Source organism: Globicephala melas, chromosome 3, assembly GCF_963455315.2.
Source record: "Globicephala melas chromosome 3, mGloMel1.2, whole genome shotgun sequence".
In the NCBI taxonomy this organism is placed as follows: Eukaryota; Metazoa; Chordata; class Mammalia; order Artiodactyla; family Delphinidae; genus Globicephala; species Globicephala melas.
In genome coordinates, this window is record NC_083316.1 from 110,026,582 (window position 1) to 110,051,725 (window position 25,144).

The following is a 25,144-nucleotide window of genomic DNA, read 5'->3' on the forward strand; positions in this document are numbered from 1 at the left end:
ATGATATATTCATTTTGGGACAATACACTTTTTTAAAGCTTTATTGAGGTTTGGTATACAATAACTTGCATATATTTATAGTGTATGAAGATGAGATTTGATATTTATAAAATATTTTATATATTATAAGCTTTTTATAAGGCTGAAATCATCACCACAATCATGATCATGAACATATCTATCACCACCAAAAGTTTCTTAATGCAACACTGTAATTCCTGATTACCACCCCTCTGTCACCATCCTTCAGAAACCACTGATCAGCTTTTTGTCACTGTAGATACTTTGCAATGGGTTAAAATTTATATGAATGGAATAATACAGTGTTCTTTTTAACAATGCTTTTTTCACTCAATCATATTGAGATCCACCCAAGTTATTACAATTATAGATAGTTTAATTCTTTTTTTTTTTTTCTGTGGTACGCGTGCCTCTCACTGTTGTGGTCTCCCCTGTTGCGGAGCACGGGCTCCGGACGCGCAGGCTCAGCAGCCATGGCTCACGGGCCTAGCCGCTCCGCGGCATGTGGTATCTTCCTGGACCGGGGCACAAACCCGTGTTCCCTGCATTGGCAGGCGGACTCCCAACCACTGCGCCACCAGGGAAGCCCCGATAGTTTAATTCTTAATGCTAACTTGTACTCAACTTTATTGCTATTCGACAACTTGCTTATCCATTAACTTGTTGATGTGCCATAGAGCATGCCCAGTTGTTGGTTGTTATAAATAAAGCTATGAACTTTTGACTAAAAAAAAAAAAGATGTGGGGGAAAGGTGGATGTAAAAGGATGGATGTGCTGGAGGGAGATTTGCATCTCTGAACTGGGTTGCTTTTGGTCAGGATGGTTGTTTCCTGCCCTGACCCTGACCGGTTCATGAGCATCTGTGGTTAGAGAGCTGAGCACAGAACATAGCTTGCCACCTCATGAGCAGGGAAACGATACACTCCACAGGGACCTGTGCTTAGAAAAGTCCCACACTTGGCTTAATGCTTTGCTATTGCTGTCTTGAAATTCTTAATAACTTTTGAACAGGGAGTCTCACATTTTAATTTTGTACTGGGCCCTATATATTATGTAGCTGATCCTGTTACCGAGTCCAAGCTCACTCTGCTCGCCGCACGGCATGCCAATAAATCGGGAGATGAGGTGTTGAGGCAAGGAACAGCGACTGTATTCGGAAAGCCGGCACACCAAGAAGACTGCAGACTAGGGTCTCCCAAAAACCATCTTATCGGGGTCTGGATGCCAGTTTCTTTTATAGAACAGAGAGGGGGAGGAGGTGAGGAAGTAAAGTAAAAAGGTAATGCATTAGTTTTATCTGGCTTGGCCATGATCGGGAAGGGGATGTGTTAATTTCTTCTTTTCTGCAGCCATTCACAGGTGGGCAGGGTCAGATTGTCTCCCTGTGACCTGAACAAAGGCACTTTAACATTCAGGCAGAGGGGCAGGGTTCCCTGTGGCAGGTCATTATGTATGATTATAATAACAAAAGCAACAGAGAGCAAAGGTTACAGTCAAAGAAACAGATCCAACATGGAGTCCGATTTAGTTCTTCCCTGTTACAATCCTGCACCAGAAGTTGGTGAATGTGTTTTCATAAGAATGTGAGACTAACCACAATGGAAACTAGCTCCACCAGCATCAGGAAGAGGGGAGAGAACAGATCCACCAACTTTAAAGGTTTTTGCCCTTTCATTATGTTTTACAACTAGTTATTGCAACTATTCAGGAAAAAGTGCTGTAAAATTGGACCCTGGTGCAAAATCAAATGTGGGTTCTTCCTTCATATGCCTTTGCGTACCACAAAAAGAGCTCTTCTCCTTCCAGTAGGATAAGAGAATTTGACTAACTTGGTTAAGTAAGGGAGAGGTTCAGAGCAGGGAGACCATTTGTTTTGTAAAGGGGAGTGGCCATGCAAGGGGACTGGTGGAAAGCCATTCGGGCCTCTGTGGATATGAGGCTCTGGTTCTCCAAATGAAAAAAAGGATGGCCCTTCCATCCACCTCTGGCCTTGTGGGTGAGAGTGGTGCCTAAAGCTCCCTGGAGTGGGCTAAGAGCTGCCTTCCTCAATTATTTCCACTTTCCAAGGGGGCTTGAAAACTAAATACTCAAAAATTGTATCGTATTCTCTCATCTTCATACACAGCTGCTCGGGTCCTTGGGCCTTGATGACATGCCTTGCTGTGATATAAAGCTGTGTGCTTTTGAGTCCAGGATTTGCTGGTTTAGGAGAAACGGAAGTTGACATGCTGAGAGAAGTAGAGAAGAGAGACAGAAAGACCTACCTAGACTTGATTGCCTTTTCCTTTGATTCTCTGGGTTATCACAGCCTTCCTTCAGTAAATCTCTTTTGTGATTAAGATGGTTCAAGTCAAGTTTCTGTGCCTTGCCCCCAGAGGATCCCCGTTTTACAAATTAAGGGACTGAGACTCAGACCTCTTTGTTAAGTGATTTATCCAAGGCCCACTGCCCTGAGCTTTTTCCATTATACAACTCTCCTTCCCCTCTAGCCAGTTTTGTTTATAGTCAGCCCTCCTTATCTGCAGGTTGGGTATCTATGGATTCAATCAACCATAGAATGAAAATATTTGGGGAAAAAATTCCAGAAAGTTCCAAAAAGCAAAACTTGAATTTGCACTGGCAACTGTTTACATAGTATTTACATGTATTTACAATGTATATTTATATAGCATTTACATTTATATAAATGTATAAATGCATAAATTTATACATTTATAATGTATAAATGTATAAATTTATATAAATGTATATATTTATATAGCATTTACATTGTATTAGGTATTACAAATAATCTACAAATGATTTAAAGTACACAGGAGGATGTGTGTAGGTTTTATGCAAATACTGCACTGGTTTGTATAAGGAACTTGAGCATCCACGGATTTTTCGGGGGCATTGGAAAGTGTCCTGGAACCAAGCCCCTGAGGATACTGAGGAATGACTGTATTTTGCGATAATATAGAATGAATGCCCTTATATATTTTAGGATTCAATTGCAAGAAACACAAAACAAAACTTTGGCTAAATAAACAAAGACTTTATTAGTAGTTTATTGGCTGGCTCATAATTTAGAAAGAGGAAGTACAGCCTTGAGAAGGCCTTGAACCAGAAAAGTCCAGATCTTAGTCATAGGAGCTTGTGTGCTACCTTTTTAGGCAATTGCCAGCAGATGATCAGGTCCAACCCCCTGTGGTACCTGTGTGCCTCATTTCAACAGTGAAGTTCCCTTGTAGGAGTTTGCTTGGCTTCTTAGTGAGATGTGCCCATCCCTCTGGTAGAGGGTGGGATCCCACAATTAGCAAGCCACCAGAATGAAGAAGATCAGAGGAATACTTTAAGGAATGAATGCTGAGCAGAAAAAACAAAAGCTGTACATTATATCCTATAACAGGACCTCTTCATAAGATATGTCCATGTAAAATTTTTCACAAGTAGACAACAGTGGGAGAGGTAACGTGCTTTACAAAGGCCTACAGGTGGCCAAACATTTAGAAATGTCATATAGGCACTTCCCTGGTGGTCCAGTGGGTAAGACTCCGTGCTCCCAGGTCCGGGTTCGACCCCTGGTTGGGGAACTAGATCCTGCATGCATGCCACAACTAAGAGCTCACATGTCACAATTAAAAGATCCTGTGTGGGGAGATCAGCTCGGTGCTTTGTGACCACCTAGAGGGGTGGGATAGGGAGGGTGGGAGGGAGAGAGATGCAAGAGGGAAGAGATATGGGAACGTATGTATATGGATAACTGATTCACTTTGTTATAAAGCAGAGACTAACACACCATTGTAAAGCAATTATACTGTAATAAAGATGTTAAAAAAAAAAAAGGTCCTGTGTGCTACAACTAAGACCCAGAGCAGCAAAAATAAATAAATAAATATTTAAATATTTTTTTAAAATAGAAATGTCATATAGCAAAAACAAAGGAAAAAAAAAAACAAAAAAAACACAAAGGAAACTAGCTGAAATGAAAATACCCATCTCAGCTCTCTTTCTCTCTCCCTTTTCTGGTGAGGAGGATATAAACTTCTGTGCTCTAAATCCAAACATTTTAATTGCAAGGTCAGATATATGATGGTTGATTTATTAAAGTTCATGTGAAATTTGGAATGATGATCTAATATTTCTTCCAGACATACCCTCATTCATCGAATGTCTCTGGCCGCCCACCCCCTCTAGTGTACCTTTTCTGCGACGTGGGTCCTGAGGCAAAAATGACTTTATCCCGGTTTGAGCTCGAGTCTTGAAACCACACCCCTCCTGCCTTTATTAAAACACAAATGATCCATTTTCATTACGGAAAAACTTAAAATAGAGATTGAGAAAACAATGCATGTTACTTTCCACTATCTACATATAGAGATGTTTGAGGTTTTCTTTTTAAAAAAAAAAAATTATTTATTTATTTTTGGCTGTGTTGGGTCTTTGTTGCTGTGCGCAGGCTTTCTCTAGTTGCAGCGAGCGGGGGCTACTCTTTGTTGCGATGCGTGGGCCCGTGGGCTCCAGTAATTGCAATCGTGAGCTGTAGAGCACAGGCTCAGTAGTTGTGGCACACGGGCTTAGCCGCTCTGCGGCATGTGGGATCTTCCTGGACCAGGGCTCGAACCCGTGTCCCCTGCATTGGCAGGCAGATTCTTAACCACTGCACCACCAGGGAAGTCCCACAACTGAAACTTAACTAATTCTAACACATTTTAAAATATCATGGACAATGTTTCTCGAGAATTTTATTTATTTATTTATTTAGCTGTGTCGGGTCTTAACTGCAGCATGTGGGATTTAGTTGATGTGGCATGCAAACTCTTAGTTGTGGCAGAATTATTTCTAGACAGAATTGTTTCTTAAGTTTTTGACTTTTAAAGAAAAGTTTTACTTCTGGTAAATGTAAAAAATATGGAAAAACACAGAATTTACTTTTAGGTCCTTATGTGTACATAGATTAAACATTTGTAAAAATTTAGTATTGTCTTTGAATGTATATCCTAAGGTTTAAAAAATATGAAGTGAGTAATATTTTACCATACCAAACACTCCTTTCTGTGATAGATAAAACAACTGATAAAAGCTTTTTAAATTTTTTTCCACGTTACTAGTGCTACTAGTGAAAAAACCCAAGTTGGCCAAAATACTTAAAAATAAATACCTCTAAATCATTTTTCATTAGAATGCTAATCAGAAAAATACTAAATCAAGATTCAGTTTATGTGGTGTCTAAAGCAAAACAGAAAATAGTAATTACATTTTTTAATGAATAAGAGCGGCAAGATAGCCTCTTTCTAAAAAAAGCAGGTACATCCTAAGAGCACTTAAATTTTTTGTGAGAAGAACTTTATATAGTGCTTCAAGTTCAAGACGGCTCTGGAGTTGTCAACAGATCCTTTTCTTGTACTTGCTATGGGTAAATTTGCTATAAAGATTTTCTTTTTGCACCATCTGGTTTTTAGCAATCTTTTGAGAATTTGGAAAATTTGAATCAACTCCAGACATTGTTAAGAGTTGCTTCAAATTTCCAAGTATTACCAGCATTTGTAAATCTTCTCCATTTTAGGTATTATACACCTTTCCATTCATTACATGTTGAACCAGGATTATTTTTGTGACAAAACATTTATGCCCTGTCTCTGCATTTTAAAAATTCTAACTGTTGGGAGTTCCCTGTGGTCTAGTGGTTAGGATTCAGCGCTTTCACTGCCATGGCCTGGGTTCAATCCTGCAAGGTACATGTCATGGTCAAACAAACAAACAAATAAAAAAACTAACTATTCTGTTTCTTTTCCATTTTCTTCAGTGAAGTTTCATGAATCCATTTAAAAATAGATGTCATGAAGGACTTTTTTGGGGAGGTATAATTGACACGTATTACTTTCAGGTGTACAATATAATGACTTGTATTTTTATATAGTACTAAATGATCACCCCAGTAAGTCTGTTTAGCATCCATATGAAGGGCTTTTTATCATTGCTAAATCCTCAAAGTGAATTTTTTTTTCCTTTTTGGCTGCGCTGCGCAGCTTGTGGGATCTCAGTTCCCCGACCACAGATTGAACCCGGGCAACAGCAGTGAAAGCCTGAAATCCTAACCACTAGGCCTCCGGGGAACTCCCTCAAAGTGAATTTTAATCCCAATAATTTTTACATGAAGATACTTATTGCATTTAGAAAGTGGGGCTGTTTTTAAATTATATCTCTGATTTTCTTCTTTTTTAAAAAAATTATTTTATTTTTGGCTGCGTTGGGTCTTCGTTGCTGCGCGAGGGCTTTCTCTAGTTGCAGCGAGTGGGGGCTGCTCTTCGTTGCGGTGCACGGGCTTCTCATTGCGGTGGCTTCTCTTGTTGCGGAGCACGGGCTCTAGGCACGCAGGCTTCAGTAGTTGTGGCTCGCGGGCTTCAGTAATTGTGGCGCTTGGGGTTAGTTGCTCCGTGGCATATGGGATCTTCCTGCACCAGGGATCGAACCCACGTCCCCTGCATTGGCAGGCAGATTCTTAACCACTGCGACACCAGGGAAGTCCCTTCATTCTGTTTTCGACAACTTTTTTCAGAGTACTTGCCACTTCTCCCATTCTCCCTCAAAGCCCAATTTGCCTTAATGTGGGCTAGAGGTCACAGAAATCCCTGCTCCCACCATCTAAGAGCTTTAAGGCTTGAAGGTATATGAATCAGTATGGTAAGAAAATAGACCATTGTAATAAAGTTCCAGGGAAATTTGATTCCAAAGAAGCAAATATAGACTAGAAGTCTTAGAATCTAAAGAACATCCGCGAGTTTTGAAATTCCTCACTGCTCCATTTCACCAGGCCAACTGCAGAAAAAGCACAGAAGCCCCATCCTGTGAAGGATCAGGATTCTAACTTGTATTGATAGTTAGCCAGATTTAATTTAATCACAGGTTATTTAATCACGCTGCTATTGGTGAAATCTTTTGTGGTTTCCTTCTTTTTCCCTGCCATTAAAATCGTAACCCAGTTGTCACCTAGAGGCTTCAGTGCACTTAGAGAATTGGGTAAACCTGGCTTTGATATCCAGGGTCTGGGGTAATTCAAAGACTACTCTACTCTTCTAGCGGTTTAATTCCTCTTAGTTTCCTGCCCCAGGTCACACCTGGTTATGAAGTTGCATTCCCCTTTCATGTGCCCACCAGAAATCCCATCACACCAAGTGGCTCATGATTTTACTGAAGATTTATGGGCTGCTGTAAAGGGTGGTCACATTGTAGATGACATGACCACTCTCTCTCTCTGTGGCAATCAATGACCTCTCTCATTTCTTCTCAGATCCAGTTCCTTCTGCCCTTCCAAACTCCCACAGTCCCTACACATTACCTTGTGAAGCTCTCTGGAAAGTGAAGTATAGTAAATGCCCTCCCCTATATATATAATGTTTATTTCAAAGCCCACCCAGGACTATCTGGATTCCTCAGTGCTCTAGGATTCTGGGACAACATCTTCTTCCACTGCATCAACACTGTGAGACATGTGTGGGGTGCCTTTCCAGCTCATGATGACACAGTCTTCTGAGACTGGGATTAGTGACCCTGTATTCTCAGGTATACCTGACTGAACCAGTTTGACTGAGCCAAGCTGGACCATTACCTGGGAATTTTATAATAGAACTGAAGGTCTTCAGTTTTCATCTCTGCATAGGGCTGGACTTGAAACATGTACATTCGGAGCTGACAGGCAGCCAGTACATGAAGAGAGAGAAATTGGGTCTACAGAGAAAGAAGTATATTAAGATACTTTTAGCTTCAAATAATAGAAATCTGGAATCAAAAGGTTTTATACTTGCCTGAGTGTGTCTGTAAGGTTCTCTGTTGACTGTCCCTGTTTCTCTAGTCTATGCTGATGGGTCTCTGTGCTAATACCCACTGTGTGGCACATGTCCAGGATAGATGTCCTTGGAGGACCCCTCTGGGCCTCCTACTCCATAGTTCCCTGATGAGGGGATCCCAGCTCCAGCTTGACCATTCCTTCTCAACTGCTGCCTCCTGTTGCAAGGGTCTCTCCCAGCCAGCAGCTTCTTGGGTAGGGTCTGGTGAAACAGTTCAAGTTCAGCCACCTCTTCTAACGTGCGGTAGATCCAGGGGGAATACTTATTTCCTTGTCACACCATATTACTTTCCTCTCTTGGTCCCTTCATATAGCTTGCTGTCTTCAGTTTTCTTTTCTTTTGTTCATATTTGCCCCTCCTTTGTTCAAAGGGGGAAACTGGCTAGCATGCTGCCTCAGCAAATGGCCAACTAAGGCATGGAATGGAGGTCTCCCCTCCCTATGTACCTCTCTCCAGTCTTTACAAGAGCCTCCCTTCTCATTTGTTTTCCCTGGAGAGAGAGCACCTTCTGCCTCTCTCCTGCTGGGAAGAGAAAATCCCTCCTCATCATGAAGTAATTCTGCACTCCCCGCAAAGCAAATCACCAAGTGCCCTTCACTCCTCCTCACTTCTACAGAGACCTGGAAGGGTGGGGTGGTTGGAGTAGGGAGGAGGCTGGTAATGTCTAGCCTGTTTCTGCTTAGTCTCTTGGGGAGTTGCCTGGCTCCAATTACTGGCAATTTTCTTAAGGGTGTAGGTTAGTTTTCACTTCTTTGTTCTCACCTGTGGGCCCTAATCACCAATTCTGGGACAACTGGGAAAAATCTCACACAATATCCTATTAGAGCAACAACAGTAACGACCACCTCTAATATTTCTTGAGCATATGCTCTGTGTCAGGTAATGTACATTTTATAATAACTGTCTTATTTATGTGTCACATCAATCTTATGAGGTAGGTCCTATTATTTCCCCCATTTTGTAGGTGAGGAAACTGAGGCTTGTAGACTATAAGCCACTTGGAACTGGTATTCAAGCCCAGGCTGTAGGGTTAAGTAGTCTACTATACTCCCTCTCTTGTATACACAGGGGAAGTAAGCTTGCCCATCATTTTGTAAGGATATATTCCTTGCAGTAGAACTCTTGTCACAGAGTATGCACACTTTTCCCAAAATGCTCTCTAGAACGACAGAACCAGATCATATTTTCCCTGATACCTTTGCCAGTAAGGTGTATTGCAGTTTGTTTTATATCATAGTTTTTCCAATATGCTATAAAGAATAGAATTTCACTGTGGTTTTAATTAACATTTTAAAAAATCCCAGGTGAAGTTGAACATTTTATGTTTATTTGTCATTTGTACTTATTCTTTCTTTTAAACCATTTTATTTTATTTATTTGGCTGCACCATGTGGCTTGTGGGACTTTATGTATTATTATTTAGTGAACTTTGTTTTCTAATCTTTGGTCCATTTTTTATGATTGAATTACGACAAGTATGTATATATAAAGAATATTTGATGTCACATACCTTTTTTAAAAAAATATTTATTTTGACTGCACTGAATCTTAGCTGTGGCACGTGGGATCTTTAATGTGGCATGCAGGATCTTTTAGTTGTGGCATGCAGGCTCATAGTTGCAGCATGCGGGATTCTTAGTTGCAGCATGCATGTGGGATCTAGTTCCCCGACCAGGGATTGAACCTGGGCCCCCTGCATTGGGAGCGCAGAGTCTTACCCACTGGACCACCAGGGAAGTCCCTGATGTCACATACCTTAAGGATATTTCTTCCCAAGTTGTTGTCAAAGAATAAAATTTTTTAATGTGGGAAAGTATACAAAACATAAAATTCATCATTTTAACCATTTTTAGGTATACAATTGAATGGCATTAAGTATATTCACAATGTCAGGCAATCATTACCACTATCCATTTCCAGAACATTTTTTATCATCCTTAATAGAAACTGTGTACCTAGGAATTCCCTGGCAGTCCAATGGTTAGGACTCGGTGCTTTCACTGCCGAGGGCGCAGGTTCAATCGCTGATCAGGGAATTAAGATCCAGCAAGCCGGGACTTCCCTGGTGGCACAGTGCTTAAGAATCCACCTGCCAATGCAGGGGACACAGGTCCGAACCCTGGTCTGGGAAGATCCCACACGCTGTGGAGCAACTAAGCCTGTGCTCTAGAGTCTCTGCTCTAGAGCCCGTGAGCCACAACTGCTGAGCCCACATGCTACAACTACTGAAGCCCACGTGCCTAAAGCCCATGCTTGCAACAAGAGAAGCCACCGCAATGAGAAGCCTGTGCACCACAAGGAAGAGTAGCCCCCGCTCACCACAACTAGAGAAAGCCCCCGCGCAGCAATGAAGACCCAACACAGCCAAAAATAAATAAATAAATTCATTAAAAAAAAAAAAGATCAAGCAAGCCTCACCGGCGCGGTCGAAAACAAGCAAACAAAAACAACAGAGAGCTTCCCTGGTGGCACAGTAGTTGAGAGTCTGCCTGCCGATGTGGGGGACGCGGGTTTGGGCCCCGGTCCAGGAGGATCCCATATGCTGCAGAGCAACCGGGCTCGTGAGCCACAACTGCTAAGCCTGCGCGTCTGGAGCCTGTGCTCCACAACAAGGGAGTCCGTGATAGTGACAGGCCCGTGCACCGTGATGAGGAGTGGCCCCCACTTGCCACAGCTGGGGAGAGCCCTCGCACAGAAACGAAGACCCAACACAGCAAAAATAAATAAATTAATTAAAAAACTCCTACCCCCAACATCTTCTAAAAAAAAGAAAACAACAGAAAAATGCTACCCCCCCAAAGAAAAACCCCAAGCTGTGTACCCATTAAAAAATAACTCTGATTCACCCTTTCCCACAGCCTATGGTAACCTCCATTCTATGTTCTATGAATTTGCTTATTCTAGGTACCTCATATATGAGGAAGTCATACATTTGTCCTTTTGTGACTGGCTTATTTCAATTAGGATAATGCTCTCAAGGTTTATTCATATTGTACCATATATCAGAATTTCATCCCTTTTTTATAGCTGAATAGTATTCCATTGCATGTGTATACCACATTTTGTTTATCCATTCATCTGTTGGTGCACACTTAGCTTGTTTCCACACTTCGGCTATTGTGAATAATGCTGCTGTAAACATTGGTGTATGTGTATCTGTTTGAGTCTTTGTTTACAATTCTTTTAGGTTTATACCTAGGAATGGAATTGTTGGATCATATGGTGATTCTATGTTTAACTTTTTCAGGACAAAGTATATAATTTTTAAAAAGTTAAAAACATACAAATATATATAGTGAAGCTATGTCAGTGATTTATTTACCTCAGTGAGGAGACCAGCAGGAGAGTAAAGATCATTCAATGGAGAACTCAAGATCCTGAAGTGAAAGAAACAATGCTGAAATTAGATTGCTAAGTTAAATACAAAACCTGTTATTGTTCTACAGGGCAATGAAAGCATAATCTTTGGGAGTATCTTTTCTACCAGATAGAAATCATTTGCATCTCTCCCAAACAAATACCATTTGTGATATCAATCTTCTACAATCTTTTACAAGTTAACTAAGTTAGCTAATTTTACAGTCTGGCGGTAATCTTTGTGAACTTTGTATTTATTGCTTTTCATTTTGTTTACGGTCTTTTCTGCATTCATTTTTCTATCTTTGCTTTTACTGTTTTTGTCTTTTGTTGTTGTCCTTACAAAAGATCATTATGTGTGTGTGTGGTTGCATAAATATATATAATGTATATATTCACCTTTATTTTCTGGTAATCATATGTTTTTATTTTATTTATTTATTTTTTAACATCTTTATTGGGGTATAATTGCTTTACAATGGTGTGTTAGTTTCTGCTTTATAACAAAGTGAATCAGTCATACAAAAACATATGTTCCCATATGTCTATGTTTTTATTTTTGAAACTTAATTTGTAAACCTTTAAGTATTTGACTTATCAGGAATATATTCTTGCATACGGTTTGAGGTAGAGATCTAAAATTTTTTTCCCAAATGGTTAGCTAATATCCCAACACCACCTCTCCCTCACTAGTGTGAAATGCCAAGTATCATATACTGGATTCTCATACTTGGATATGTTTCTGGAATTTTATTTCTGTTTGTCCTTGTCTTTTCTGGTACCAGTATCACAGCTGTAATTATTACTGCTTCATTACACTGTGTTGCCTCTTATAGAGGGAACAGAATGTCTCTGCTACCAGCAACCACGCCTTTAGTCAAAGGGAGCTACTTCTCACAGAGGCAGGGCAAGTGCCCAGCCTTGCTTCACAAGCACCAGCAGCTCTCAAATATTTCAGTGCTTTAGGAAATTCCACTGAAAATTCTAGAGAAAGTAACCCACCTAAGGGATCTGAAAGTAAAGGCTGAGTGCTATGTGTGTGTGATTGAGAGGTGGGGGGCAGGGGGTGGAGTGAGGAGCTTATTCATGAACTTCCTCTCAACCACGTAGTTTTACTTTCTGTTTGTTTACATGGAGATGCCAGATTGTCACTGTGTCCTCTCTGCTTTAGAAGGGGATTTTACTTTTAGAGAAGAAGCCCTAAGAAAGAACATAAGAGAGAAGCCCTAATGGAGGCATTTTTGTCACTCTACTGACACTCTAAATGACTGGAAGAGAACTTTTAGTGTGATGGGGCCTTCTTGGGGCCCTGGATCTCATCTCATTTAGGGGTAAGATGACATGAGAAAGACGAATATACTACGCTTTCCTGACTTCTCAAAACAAGTGCTAGTACTATTGCAATAAAAAAAGATATCCCAAGCTCTGTTCACTGGCACAAACTACTGAATCAAGTAAGGATATTCAGCTGGGATCTTTTCATTGCTCTTTTCAAAAATAACTCTTGCCTTCAGTGGAAATGGCACAAAATATGGCCATATTTAATAGACTAAATAGTATTCTTAAAGGGCCAGTCATCCATTTCTGAAGAATGACTTATTAACCTCATTTCTACTCTTTGCTGAGTGCCTTATTCTTTCAAAGCATTTCAAGAATACATAAAGTTCTTATCATGCTTTTTGTTTCACAGTATCTCCATAGTGGAAGTTTCTTCCCGCTACCTTTTTCAGGCTTGTCTTTGTCTTGTCTGGAAGAGAAACTGATGCTTCCAGTGAGCTCAAGTCATCCCCTCTGTTGTTTCAGCCTGCTGTAGCTGTTGCTGCTGCCTTTGGCCATGGGGATGGATTCCTGTGCCACTGCCAGGAAAACATGTTAGTCACTCTCCTCTGAGTTAGAGTTTGCACTGCTGGCGTTCAAGTGTCAAACTGTAATCGTCTGTGATATATTTAGATTTTGAACTCACTTTGCATTTGAACATTAACTACATGTCCACAAGAAAATAAATGGTCCTCCTGTGGTTGTGACGCCATGCCTGGGCAGAGTGCCACATGAAATTTTTCATAGTAACACTGTTCATAGTAACACTGATTCTTTATCAAATTACACATATTCATACCCCAGATTCCTCTTTAATCAGGAAACCTGAAAAGTGAATTATTATCTGAGGCCACAGGGCCTTTTAAAATCATTGTCCTTGAGTCTTAGAGCAAGAAGCAAAGAGCATTCTGTCCTGAGACAAAGAAGCTGTATTTAGCTGAAGGGAAACCAGCACAGGATACACTGAGTCCTGATGAATTTGACACTTTAAACAAAAGATGGTAAAAGAGTTTTGTAATTTGCAGACATGAGATGGCAGGATAGCTCCCTGGGGGGGTCCCTCTGTACTCAGGAACAGGACAAGCCAGAGCAAAGCCCAGCCGAGCAGGTGAGTCTGAGCAGGTGAGAGTCACGTTTCTGGTCTCAGCAGACCAGACCAAGATGGACTTTGGGGGTGGAGCTGGAATGTCAGCTGCTATAGAGGTGGAAGAAGGCTGAGTCTGGGGCTGGTTGAGGAGAGGGTGGAGCTTATAGGTAAGGAGGCTATGAATCAGGTCAGGAAAATTATCAGTGATCAAGAGACCTAGATGAAGGGGTTAAAATTTCCTGATGGTATCAGTCTGTGTGGCCTGGAGAAATCTTTGCAAAGTTCACCCAGCATTTTAAGATTACAAAGAGGGAAAGGTTTGGGATACTGATGATACTGCAGGACGTATGTATAAGTGTAATCAGCCCGAATAAAGGCAAAAGAGTGAGGCTTTGGGAAAGGACCTCAGAATGAGATCATAGTGCTACTATGTAAGCAGACGGTATAATAGTGTGAGGAAGGACACTAGGATTTCAGCGAATTTGGGGCTAGGAGTGAACTGTAATGGTAGTTTCTATATCAGAAGAGTGTTAAGATTAGAAAAATACTTGAGGGAAAAAACCAGGAGACTAAATTGTGCCCTACAACTCCTTATATTTATGCTTGTTATACTTGTACTTATAATTAAACAACATTTAAACAGGTTTTCTTTAGACTTCTCAGAGTCTTTAAAATGACATTATTATTATTATTATTTTTTTTTTTTTGCGGTACGCGGGCCTCTCACTGCTGTGGCCTCTCCCGTTGCGGAGCACAGGCTCCGGACGCGCAGGCTCAGCAGCCATGGCTCACGGGCCCAGCCGCTCCGCGGCATGTGGGATCTTCCCGGACCGGGGCACAAACCCGTGTGCCCTGCATCGGCAGGCGGACTCTCAACCTCTGGGCCACCAGGGAAGCCCAAAATGACATTATTAACCTATTCATATCTCATAGAACACAGTTTGGGAAAGGCTGGTTTAACCTAATAAAAAAGGCACAACCAAATTCAACCATCATATATACATAACGAAAACACTGAAAGTAAGGAAAGTATTCCAAAAGGTCTACAATGAATGACTAGTTGAATTAATTTCTCTTATTCTTTTGTTTCCCATATTTACTCTATGGAGCCTTTACAAGGAACATGAGCTTAAAGAAAACAGTGGTGTAGTTGTAGGAGGCCATTTTGAAATTGGAGTTTTAAAAGTTATATAACCTTGGACAAGCTCTTTAACCTCATCAGGTCTGTTTTTTCATCTTCAAAATTGGAAAATGACACCCACCTAATGGGTATGCTGTGAGGATTAAATGGATTATGATATCCAAATCACTCAGCACAATGTCTGGCACATACTGTAGGAGCTAGAGATGAAGTAATTACCATTATTATTGAGTTTAGTTAGAGTTTTAGAGTTTAAGAAAGGAGCGCTGGTTCTGCTAAGGGCATTGGTCCACTCACTGTGATATCAGGGAAGCCAGAAAACACCATTATCTGAGTTTGTAGCTTACTTGTGAAGCAAATGATTCCAGAACCTGCTCCAGAATATAGAACAGGATTCCACTGGACACCTAGCAGGGAAGACTATGAATTCCCAACTGACTGAGAAACTTTTGTCTTGTGGTAGGCAGGCTATGAACACTGTGTACTGAAAACAAACAGACAAAAAATTTGCTAATTGCTTAGAACTAAATTTCATCATTGTATCAGAGAAAGGCATTTAACAACTTCCTTCTAAAATACTCAAGATGCTCTGCTAAATGAAAAGAACTTGTGCTACACCCATGGTGCCTTTAACATTAAATATTCTTGCAACTTTACTGCTTCACAATCGATTCTTGGAAACTTGCTCCTTTAGATTCTTTGGAATTCTTAAATAACCTTTTCTGACTTCATTTATTTAAATATCCCAGAATAGCCTCTTGAGCTATAAGTTTGATGATCAAATACACTATTTTTAGCAGGAAGAGTGCTCTCTGTAACTGATGTTATGCTTCATTTTGAGAAGGACAAATTGTTCAAAAGATTGATAGAACCAATGGTATTTTAAACTGAAAGCAGTGCCAAGGCAAATAAGGCAGGTAGGTATGAAGTTGGAACACAAAAAGATAGGGATGTTTTTTGCCAGTTTAGCTAAAGCCTGGGGAGGCCTCGCACAAGATGGAAGGCAGAGACAGAGTCCACAACCCAGACGTAGTGATCTTCTAGGTAGTTTAGGCACTTCAGCCTAGGTCAGGCTTGTTACCCCAAAACTGGGTTCCCCTCTTGGTGGGTGTTGAGCCAAAAGACACAACCAAGCCAAAGATATGGAGAATGAAGGATTTATTACTTGAAGTTAGAAAGGAGAACACCGGGGATCTTTCCCAAAGCAGTGTCTCCCTGAACAGCAAAACTGGGGAAGTTTTAAGCCAGGAGTACGTGCATATCCATGAAAGGCCTTGTGTGGTATATGCATATTCATGAAGGGGCTTGAGCTGAGGAGATTTTTAACATTGAACTGGGACAAAGCTTTAGGTGATTAAAGCCACAAGTGTCAGAAAAGATCAACATCATTCCATCCTCCATCTGGGTGGGGGCCTTAGTTCCTGTAGAACTTGAAGATGTGTATCATATTATGTACATCCCTTGAGGAGGAACTAGGACTCTGTTTTATTGCTGAACTACTGTTTCTTGACTGCTCCTCCTTTGTTCCTGTATTCCCTCACTTCCCTTACGATCATTAATTACTGAGACCTGTTCAACGACAAGCATTGTGGCCAGGCTTAGATCAAAAAATGGCTTCGGCCAAATATGGCTTTTCTTACGTCAAGAAAGCCATGCCTGGTTCTCTTTCTCTGTGGACCCCCTACCCTATCTGTTTACAGACTGGCTTGTTTGTCCAGTGCTTAATACCCCAGAGTAGACAGATGGAGACAGGACTCTGTCATAGGTAAAGCCAGTAACATCTTTGGTGTTATTGATATCCTCCTAGGTGGGAGAAAAATAGGAGATAGAGGAAGGAAGGTCAAGTACAATTTTTCTTATTTTTCTTTACTTTTAAAATTGTGGTAAAATATACATAAGGAAACTTACCATTTTAACCATTTTAAAGTGTACAAATCAGTGGCATTATGTACATTCACATTGTTGTACAATCAGCACCACTATCCAACTCTAGAACTTTTTCATCATCCCAGACTAAAACTCTGTACCCATTAAACAGTAACTCTCCAATCCCTCCTACCAGCCAGCCCCTAGTGACCACTATTCTATTTTCTGTTTCTATGAATTTGCCTATTCTAGGCACCTTGTGTAAATGTAATTAGTCAATATTTGTTTTTTTTGTGTCTAGCTTCTTTGACTTAGCATGATGTTTTCAAGGTTCATCCATGTTGCATCGTGTTAGAATTTTGTTCCTTTTTAGGCTGCATAATATCCCATCATACGTATATACCACATCTTGAAAACACATTCATGCATCAGCGGACATTTGGGTTGTTTCCACCTTTTGGCTATTGTGAATAATGCTGTGAATATGGGTGTACAAGCATCTGTTTGTCCTTGTTCTATTTTTCAAAGGCTTTTTCTTCCTCCCTCCACACCTGCTATTACAGCCTCAGGGAGCACTCAGTGCTTGTTTTTGAAGACAAAAACAGGTTTGATTTAGCCAAAATGTGAGAACCGTGTGGTGATTAGCAAGTTTAAAGGCACCCAACGTGGGCTTTGGGCATTGCTCCTGGAGACTGAGGTACCTTCTTAGGCAGCAGGTGTGAAATAAAATTCATATTTTATGGCAAGACTAGAAAAATTTAAACAAAAAATTTTCTCTGCCCTTTCGCCTCCGCTCCCCCATTATGTGTGGACAAACTTGCCACCAGGTACTGGGACCCCATTTACCTGTCTAGCTACTCTTGTACTGGATTCAGGTTTTGTGAGGTTGAAGCTTATACAATGCTTAAGTATTTACAAAGTAAATACTTAGAATAAGACATCACATCAAATTACTGAAGACATGGAAATTCAGATTCCCTGTCTTCCATCTTTAAGCGATTTATCAGAAATGCTCATTACAAAGAGTTGCTTCCCGATTGACAGCTGGCTTCCGCTCCACAACTGGAAGCCACCATAACTCTCAGCAACTCCTTGCTCTTCCAGGTGCCCATGCAAGCGAGGGGTCCTGATGATTCGCTAGCTTCATTTCATCCTGCCACTTACCGGCTGGTCTGAACGTACCTAGGAGCATGTCATCCACCTCAGTGTCTCTTGCATCCAGCTCAAGACATGTGCTTAGAATGGGTTGGGGATTGAAAGGCTTAAGTGCCGTAGGCTCCTCAGTCTGATCTAAGGACAGGAGTGGTTTAGAAAACGGTGCGACGAGGCTGAACGAAAAAAACAAGGCGGTGGACTTGAGGGTGGAGTCCTCCCCTCCGCCGCAGAGGGCGCTGTCTTTGACTTTGACAGCGTCTTAGCTAAGACTGCCGAAGGCCGCGTTCCAACGGCGGCCTTCTCTACCCACCAACCTACCTCAAGGAGAGCAGATGAGAGACGCCTCTGGACTTTTAAGATTAGTTTGTGCTCCCATTTCCCAACACAAGGTGTGGCGTAGGAGGTGCCACAACCAGAACTTCCTTTGAGATAAAGAAAAAAGCGGAAGTAGGACAAAAGCGCTTCCTCAGTATTTTGCCTCAAACCGGCTGTCCTACTTTCTTCTGGAAGGGGAGGTGCTCCACTGCTCTTTGCCGCCGCCCTTAGCGCGGCGGCGGGGTCCGTGTACATGCTCAATGGCCAACCCCGCCTCCCAACTGTCTTTCGCCGGCCCTTCCCAGGTTCTTGGGCCTGGGAGTGACGTACACGTGTACGTAACTGGGGGGCGGGGCCTCAGGAAGAAAAGCGGCTGACCCGGAGTCTCGCGAGAACATTCCCGCTAAGTTCTCGCGCTGCTTCTTTACTCTCGTAGCGACGAGACCTTTCGAGATCTTCTCCGCCCCCGCTACCGGCGCCCAGGCTGCGGCCGCTGAGCCGGAGCCGGCCTGAGTAGTGCCCTCCGCTGCGGCCCTCCTTCTAACAACCTAGGCTCTTGTGTGGCCCTCCGCACGTCTCCCACTAGCCCCAGTTTCCTGGCCCACGCGGCCCGCTTTACGCGCGCCAGCCCCGCCGGGGTCCGTGTCTTGTCTTGCCGGCCGGACCCGGGCTCGAGCCTGAGCTGTAGCCGGCGCCATGTCGGTGGTGGGCATAGATCTGGGGTTCCAGAGCTGCTACGTCGCTGTAGCCCGCGCCGGCGGCATCGAAACGATCGCTAATGAATACAGCGACCGCTGCACGCCGTGAGTGTGGGCCAGGGTAGCCGCGTGCACTGGGGGTTGGGGGGTGGTGGGGAGGTAGCGCTTGCTCGGGTCTGTGACCCTCGCGGCTTGGGGAACGCGGGCCGGGCAGTCACCTCCGTTCCGAGCCGAGGCTCCGGTGGGTAGTGGACCCCCACTGCGTTTTAGGTCACTAGGGGCCGCGACCCCCCGTGTGGGTCTGCGCCAGGGGCGAGGCCTTTTTTCTGTGGCCCGCCGGCCGAGCGAGGGCTCCGAGTGGGTACTTGGACCAGCGGAGGCTGTGGGTAGGAGCTGGGGGGAAGGCAGGCCCGGGATGTGGGACGGACCGAGATTCTCTTTTAGAGGGCACATAATAGGCCCAGGGCGTACTGACGTCTCTAAAGCCCAGCACAGAGTTGGGAGCTTTGCACACAGCAGGAGCTTAATAAAAGTTTAATTGAACAGGTCTGGCGTCTGCCGGCAGGCGGTAAGACAGTGCAGAGACCGGAGTCCCACGTGAGTGGGGGGTGGGGTGGCGCCCGGAAGAGAGGGAGTCGGAGCACCAGAGATCTCCAGATAGGATTGGCGCGGAAAGATATCAGAAAAGGATTTAATAAAATCGATGCCTTTTGGATACCTTTTGCATTCGCTTTGGTTTTTCACGTCGCTTCAGTATATTGAACTGAATGTTGGGTCATTCTTTGCTGTCATTCTTTGCGCACCTATCCCTAACAGCGTTCCGCTTTCACTGTAATACATTCCAGCCAGGGTGTTGGCTGCAATTGTTAATGAATGACTCAGGGGCTCACTTTGACTTTTAGAACCTATGGTAAGTTATGGAGCCAGTATAGACACAGCGCTAAGAAATCATGACTCACCCAGGTCTTTCCTTGGATAGGGTAAGAGTCTTGTACGTAGAGACACCTTTCAATCCATTGTCTTCCTCTTGGACAGAATCTCTTTAAGAAGTTTCTGTTATTTGCTAGGTTCTCATTGTGTCTCATTAAGGGCCTCTGTTTTAAGGCTCGTTTTTCACCCTACCTTTTGTTACACTTCTTGAGCAATTTCTGGCCAACTCGATTGCTCCCTATACCAGACTGATATTTGCTACCCAGAAGACTGACAACATTTCCCTTAAACTTATCAAATTTCTATCCCTTATTTTAGACGTAACCCATTTGCTTCCCGCAAAACCCATCCCAGATCCAAAACCACAGTTTGATGTTCCTTTCTCAATTTTATTTATAGTTTTTAACTAATGAGATATAATTCACATACCATGCAGTTAACCCTTTTAAAGTGTACAGTTTGTTTTTAGTGTAGACACAAAACTGTGCAACCATCAACACAATTTTAAAACATTTTCATCATCCCACAAGAGAAACCCTGTACTCATTAGCAGTCACAGCCCAATCCCCAACCCTCCCATCTTAATAGTTTTTAACAGTGGGTCTAATTTGTATTTCCAGGGAAGTGTATTGTACAATGAAGTTTTTAAGTATTTAAGCATTAATTTCCTATTTGTTATTTTCCTCTCTGGATCCTAGTTTGCTTCATCTGTAGAGATAGTTTTCCTCAAGAAATTAAGAGGGCTAGAGCACTGAGTTAGGCATGTAACTTTTTGGTCATTTCCCAGCTAGAATTGAACATACTTTAGCTCCAAAGGTAAGAGAATTCCAAATATTGGAATGAAGTGTTCCTGTCCTTTCTTTTAGACTCTTATGACCCCTTTTCTCCTTTAAACAAATAGTAACTACAGCAGTTTTACCATGAATCTCATTATTTGGAACTGAAAGAGTTGTTTCAGAAAAGAATTTAATCTTCCCAGATCACAGTTAAATTTGTCCCAAAGACTATTTGATGGGTGACCAGATACACCATGTAATTGTGATAAGAATATATGTTTAAATACTTAAAAGTAATTTTCCTTACATGTTCCTATATTTCCAGGAACTTAGAGGGATGCCATACATTCAAGTAGTTTTTTTTTTTTTTCCCCCGGTACACGGGCCTCTCACTGTTGTGGCCTCTCCCGTTGCGGAGCACAGGCTCTGGAAGCGCAGGCTCATCGGTCATGGCTCACGGGCCCAGCCGCTCCGCGGCATGTGGGATCTTCCCGGACCAGGGAACGAACCCGTGTCCCCTGCATCGGCAGGCGGAGTCTCAACCACTGCACCACCAGGGAAGCCCCCAAGTAGTTTTTGAACTGTGATCTCGATTAGCTTAGATTTCTGTGTTGGAGTCTTTGGCTAAGTAGAACATGGTGGGCAGAAAGGTTGATTTTTTTTTTTTTAAGTAGTGATTATGGAAGAATGGATTTATATCTCAGAGGTACACAGGGAATGTGAGATAGGTTTGTTTTAGTGTGAGAGTGGAATGAGATGCAGGTTCTGGAGGGCTGGGTATAGTGAAAGTAACTCATTTAAAATTGTGGGTGCAACAGGATTTGAATTCCATTTTTGAGGAGCCAGTTGAGCCTTACCTAGAAGAGACCCTTGCTTTCCCACCAAATTTAGGCTTCCTTTCATTTCAGCAGATAATGAGTAGCTTCTAATATGCCAGCTGTTGTGCTAAGCACTAAAGGTACTCTGATAAACAAGTAAGATCCTGCCGTCATGGACATGGCTAGTGGAGAAAACCAGATGCTAAACAAATATGTAATTACTGACTGTGGTAAAGGTCCAGATGGGAAAGTACGGAAAGCAATGACGGGGACCTAATTTAAATTGGATATGGGGTGGTGATGGAAGGTGCTTCTTAAAGAAGTGTCATTTAAGATGAAACGCAGAGGATGAGTAGGGTTTTACCATGGAGGTTCGTGGTGGGAGCGAGGAAGAGTTGTTCCAGGCAGAAGGAATAGCAAGTGAGGAAGAACTGAGGCACACTTGACAGACTGAGAGGATTATAGCCACTTGAAAAAATGCTGTGAATTGAATCTGCAGAGAAGTTAGGCAAGACAGGTTAGATTATGGCAGGGCTTTGTAAATCATGTTAAAGATTTTTATCTAGGTGCTGTGGGAGGTGATCCAATTGATATTTTAAAGATGTGATTGGCTTTTTTATGGAGAACGAATTTATTTGAGAAGGGCAAGAGAAGAAGCCGGATGATGCTTAGGAGGATATTGCAATCATTTGGTCCACGTGGGAGTTTATGTTGCTCTCCACCAGTGTGGAAGCATGGGAGAAAAGTGTGGGCGGCTTAGAGATAAACTTTGGAGTTTTAACTTATGAGTGTCGTGTTGATATTTCATGACCATAGGCTTTGGAATAAGATGGAAAGCCTATTTTTATATTTAGTTGGATTATTACACTAGAAAGAGTACAACCTTAAAGCTTCTTTGGAATAAAAATGTTAACGGACTGCCAAACATTACAGGAGTTAATTGGGCCGTACTGTACAAAATTTATAGGGTAGATATGAGTTACCTAAGAAGATAATTTTGTGTATGAATAGTTATCATTTTCATGGACTTAGTTCCTCATAAAACAGTATATTAGGAATTTGAAGAGATGAAATTGTCTGTTAATAACTGCCCTTGGGAGCAAAAGCTGAAAGTAAGGTGGGTTCTGGCTAACTGGCAGATTAATATCTGATACCTTATTTGTGCAAGAAAAGTGTTCCTCTATGGAGTGAATATCTTTACACGTTGTAGATCTAAGCGTGTCAGGATGACTGGATCTTTTGGTTTCAGTGAATAGGAAAGTTGATTGGTTAACTAAAGCTTCAGATTGCTAACACTTCTCATGTCTAATTGAGGTTATCAAAGTAGTTTCTTAGACTCATTTAAGAACTAAAATACAACTTTGTATATAGAATTGGTAGGTGTAATCTACAGGAACTTTATGTCATCAGGTTCTAAATTGGGTTTCCTAAATTAAAACTTTTTCTGACTTCATAAAATACTTGTTTGCTTTAGCAACAACAACAAAAATAAAGTGCTAAGTAAAATTGTTTCTAATTATTTGCTGTTTGCTGTCTATCCTTGCATAAGTTTTTCTAGACTTCTACAAATATATGTGGGGATGTGTGTGCCCATATAAACAAATAGGATCATACTATATTTTGTAATTATTTTCTTTCACTTATATTTTAGACATCTTTCAGAGTCAGTAAATATGAATTTACCTCCTTAAGTACATAATAGTCCATACTATGGCTTTAACATGCTTTCCTCAGATGTTCAGCTTGTTTCTAAATTTTTGCAATTAGAAATAGTCTTCAACAAGTCTTTTATATTTATGTTTACATGTTAATACTTTTATTTTTGTTGGATAGATTTCAAGATGTGAAATTGGTGAAAGGATATATATGCTTAAAATTTCAGTACCTATTGCCAGAATACTTTACAAAAATTTAAGGGATTAATTTAAACCAGGAACGTAAGTGATTTCTCTGTTTCACTGGGGTTTGTGAGGATTATGAGTTATATAAAATATTTAGCATAATGCCTGTTACATAGTAAATACTGCCCAATTATTTGCTCATATTGTTATTATTACCTTTTTGTATATTTTATTAATTCTGTTCATTAATGGACCATATATTGGGACAGTAAAATTAAATCTATGGAAGTTTGCCTTTAGGGTTTATCAAATATGTAGCTTTTAATGTGTAAATCTTACTGACTCAGGAGTTTGTGGTTCTTAAGGAACTGCATATCTTGCTAGTATGAGTTGTTTGATCTGTTCGATATCAACTGTTTTGGGTATTTTCTAGCTCTGGGCTAAGGCAGTGACCGTGGGGTAGTCTGATTAACCTAATAACCATTTCCATGCCAGTCTTGCCTGCTTCTCTTACTTGATAGTCTAAATACTATTGTAGTTTCTCTGAAAAACTCATTTTCTTATATTGTTTAAGAAATTGAATTAGAGTAACAGCTGTCTGAATATTCTGAGAGCGGTCCTACACACACTTATAAACGTGAAACTGTACCTTTTAAGGATCCGTGCTGGTTGCAGCTGTTCATAACATCCTATCAGAATATCCATAAATGTTTGGTCAGTGGTATCTTTTACCCAGGAAAGAGAACAACGGCTATTCTCTGGTTTAAAAAGATGATTATTTCTAGGACTTAAAGATTAGAACAGAAAAGTTTTGAACTTGATTTAAATTAACTTTGTGTAATGTCAGCCTGTAATTTGGAATGGAGAAAAGGTAATATCAGTCAAGTAGCAAGTGTCTTGAGTACTGCCATTTTTAGCAGCATTAACTTGGCCTTGTGTAAAGTATAGAGGAAGTGTAAGATAGAGTCCTGCTGTGGAGATGTAATCATTCTAGTTGGAAATATGAATGACGTAAAGCAACAGTAAATAGAATAAGAATAGAGAGTACAATTATGGGCAAGGTTATTAAATATAGACCTTAATTATACAAGTTCAGAGGACAAGTCATATCTGTGGGAGATAGAGTGATAAGGAAAGGCAGGAGTGGGACTTGAGCAAACAGGATTAGAATACATGAAGAAAGGATTGGGACAGTCTGGTGAAGGTATAGAAGTAGGAATAAATCTAGAGGGTTTGGTAGGCAGTACAAAAGTATGTATGGGGACTTCCCTGGTGGTCCAGTGGTAAAGAGTCTGCCTTCCAGTGCAAGGGTTGCGGGTTCGATCCCTGGTCATGGAACTAAGATCCCACGTGTAGTGGGACAACTAAGCCCACACGCCACAACTACTAAGCTTGGGCGCCTCAACGCCAGAGCCTGCGTGCTGCAAACTACAGAACCCACGTTCTCTGGAGCCTGCGTGCTGCAACTAGAGAGAAGCCTGTGTGCTGCAAGGAGGATGCAGCCAAAAAAAAAAAAAAAAAAAGGTTAAAAAAAAAATGTATGTGTGGGACTTGGAGTTTGGTAGTCCTGATTTTGAATCCTGAGCTCTAGTACTAGTTATGTTTCTGGGCACATTAACTTGCCTTTATTCAGTTCTTCATTTACAAAATTGGGTCAGTAATAGTTCTTGTCTTAGAGTATTTGGGAGAATCAAGTGTAGAATGCTTAGCACACTGCCTGGCATATGAAGGCTCAAAAATGAAAGCCGTGGGACAAGGGAGCTTTACCTGCTTGGATGAAAGAGAGGCTTCCTACATAGGGATTGCATGCAGGCTATGTGAAAATTTGGAATTTCCTGGTGAGTGGGAAATAGTATCAATACATATTTCCGTTAAATATCTGTTCCCTATCCAAATCCTGACAGAATCATTCAGACACTGAAGATTTTTTAGAGTGTTTGTTGAGGAGAAACAAACTTAATGGGGGTATTTAGCTTCTCTTTTTAAAAGAAT

The 25,144-nt window shown here is 41.5% G+C and overlaps 1 protein-coding gene and 1 long non-coding RNA gene across 3 annotated transcripts in view; one reads left to right on the forward strand and one right to left on the reverse strand.

Moving 5' to 3' along the window:
• Positions 1 to 3,864: 3,864 nt before the first annotated feature.
• LOC138842622 (uncharacterized) lies at positions 3,865 to 18,375 on the reverse strand. Of its 2 annotated transcripts, none has more exons than XR_011377332.1 (3): positions 18,093 to 18,375; positions 11,174 to 11,228; positions 3,865 to 4,286 (listed from the first exon to the last, which is right to left on the reverse strand). It is a non-coding gene; the product is annotated as an uncharacterized lncRNA (long non-coding RNA). The 2 variants fall into 2 exon arrangements; XR_011377333.1 differs by having other exon boundaries at positions 17,802 to 18,375.
• A 139-nt stretch (positions 18,376 to 18,514) lies between these two features.
• Positions 18,515 to 25,144, forward strand: part of HSPA4 (heat shock protein family A (Hsp70) member 4) — a 42,728-nt gene continuing 36,098 nt past the window's right edge. Inside the window, exon 1 of the mRNA XM_030869640.2 lies at positions 18,515 to 18,892. Within this exon, the coding sequence (XP_030725500.1) occupies positions 18,786 to 18,892 (107 nt within the window). The 5' untranslated portion in view covers positions 18,515 to 18,785. The remainder of the gene's footprint in view (positions 18,893 to 25,144) is intronic.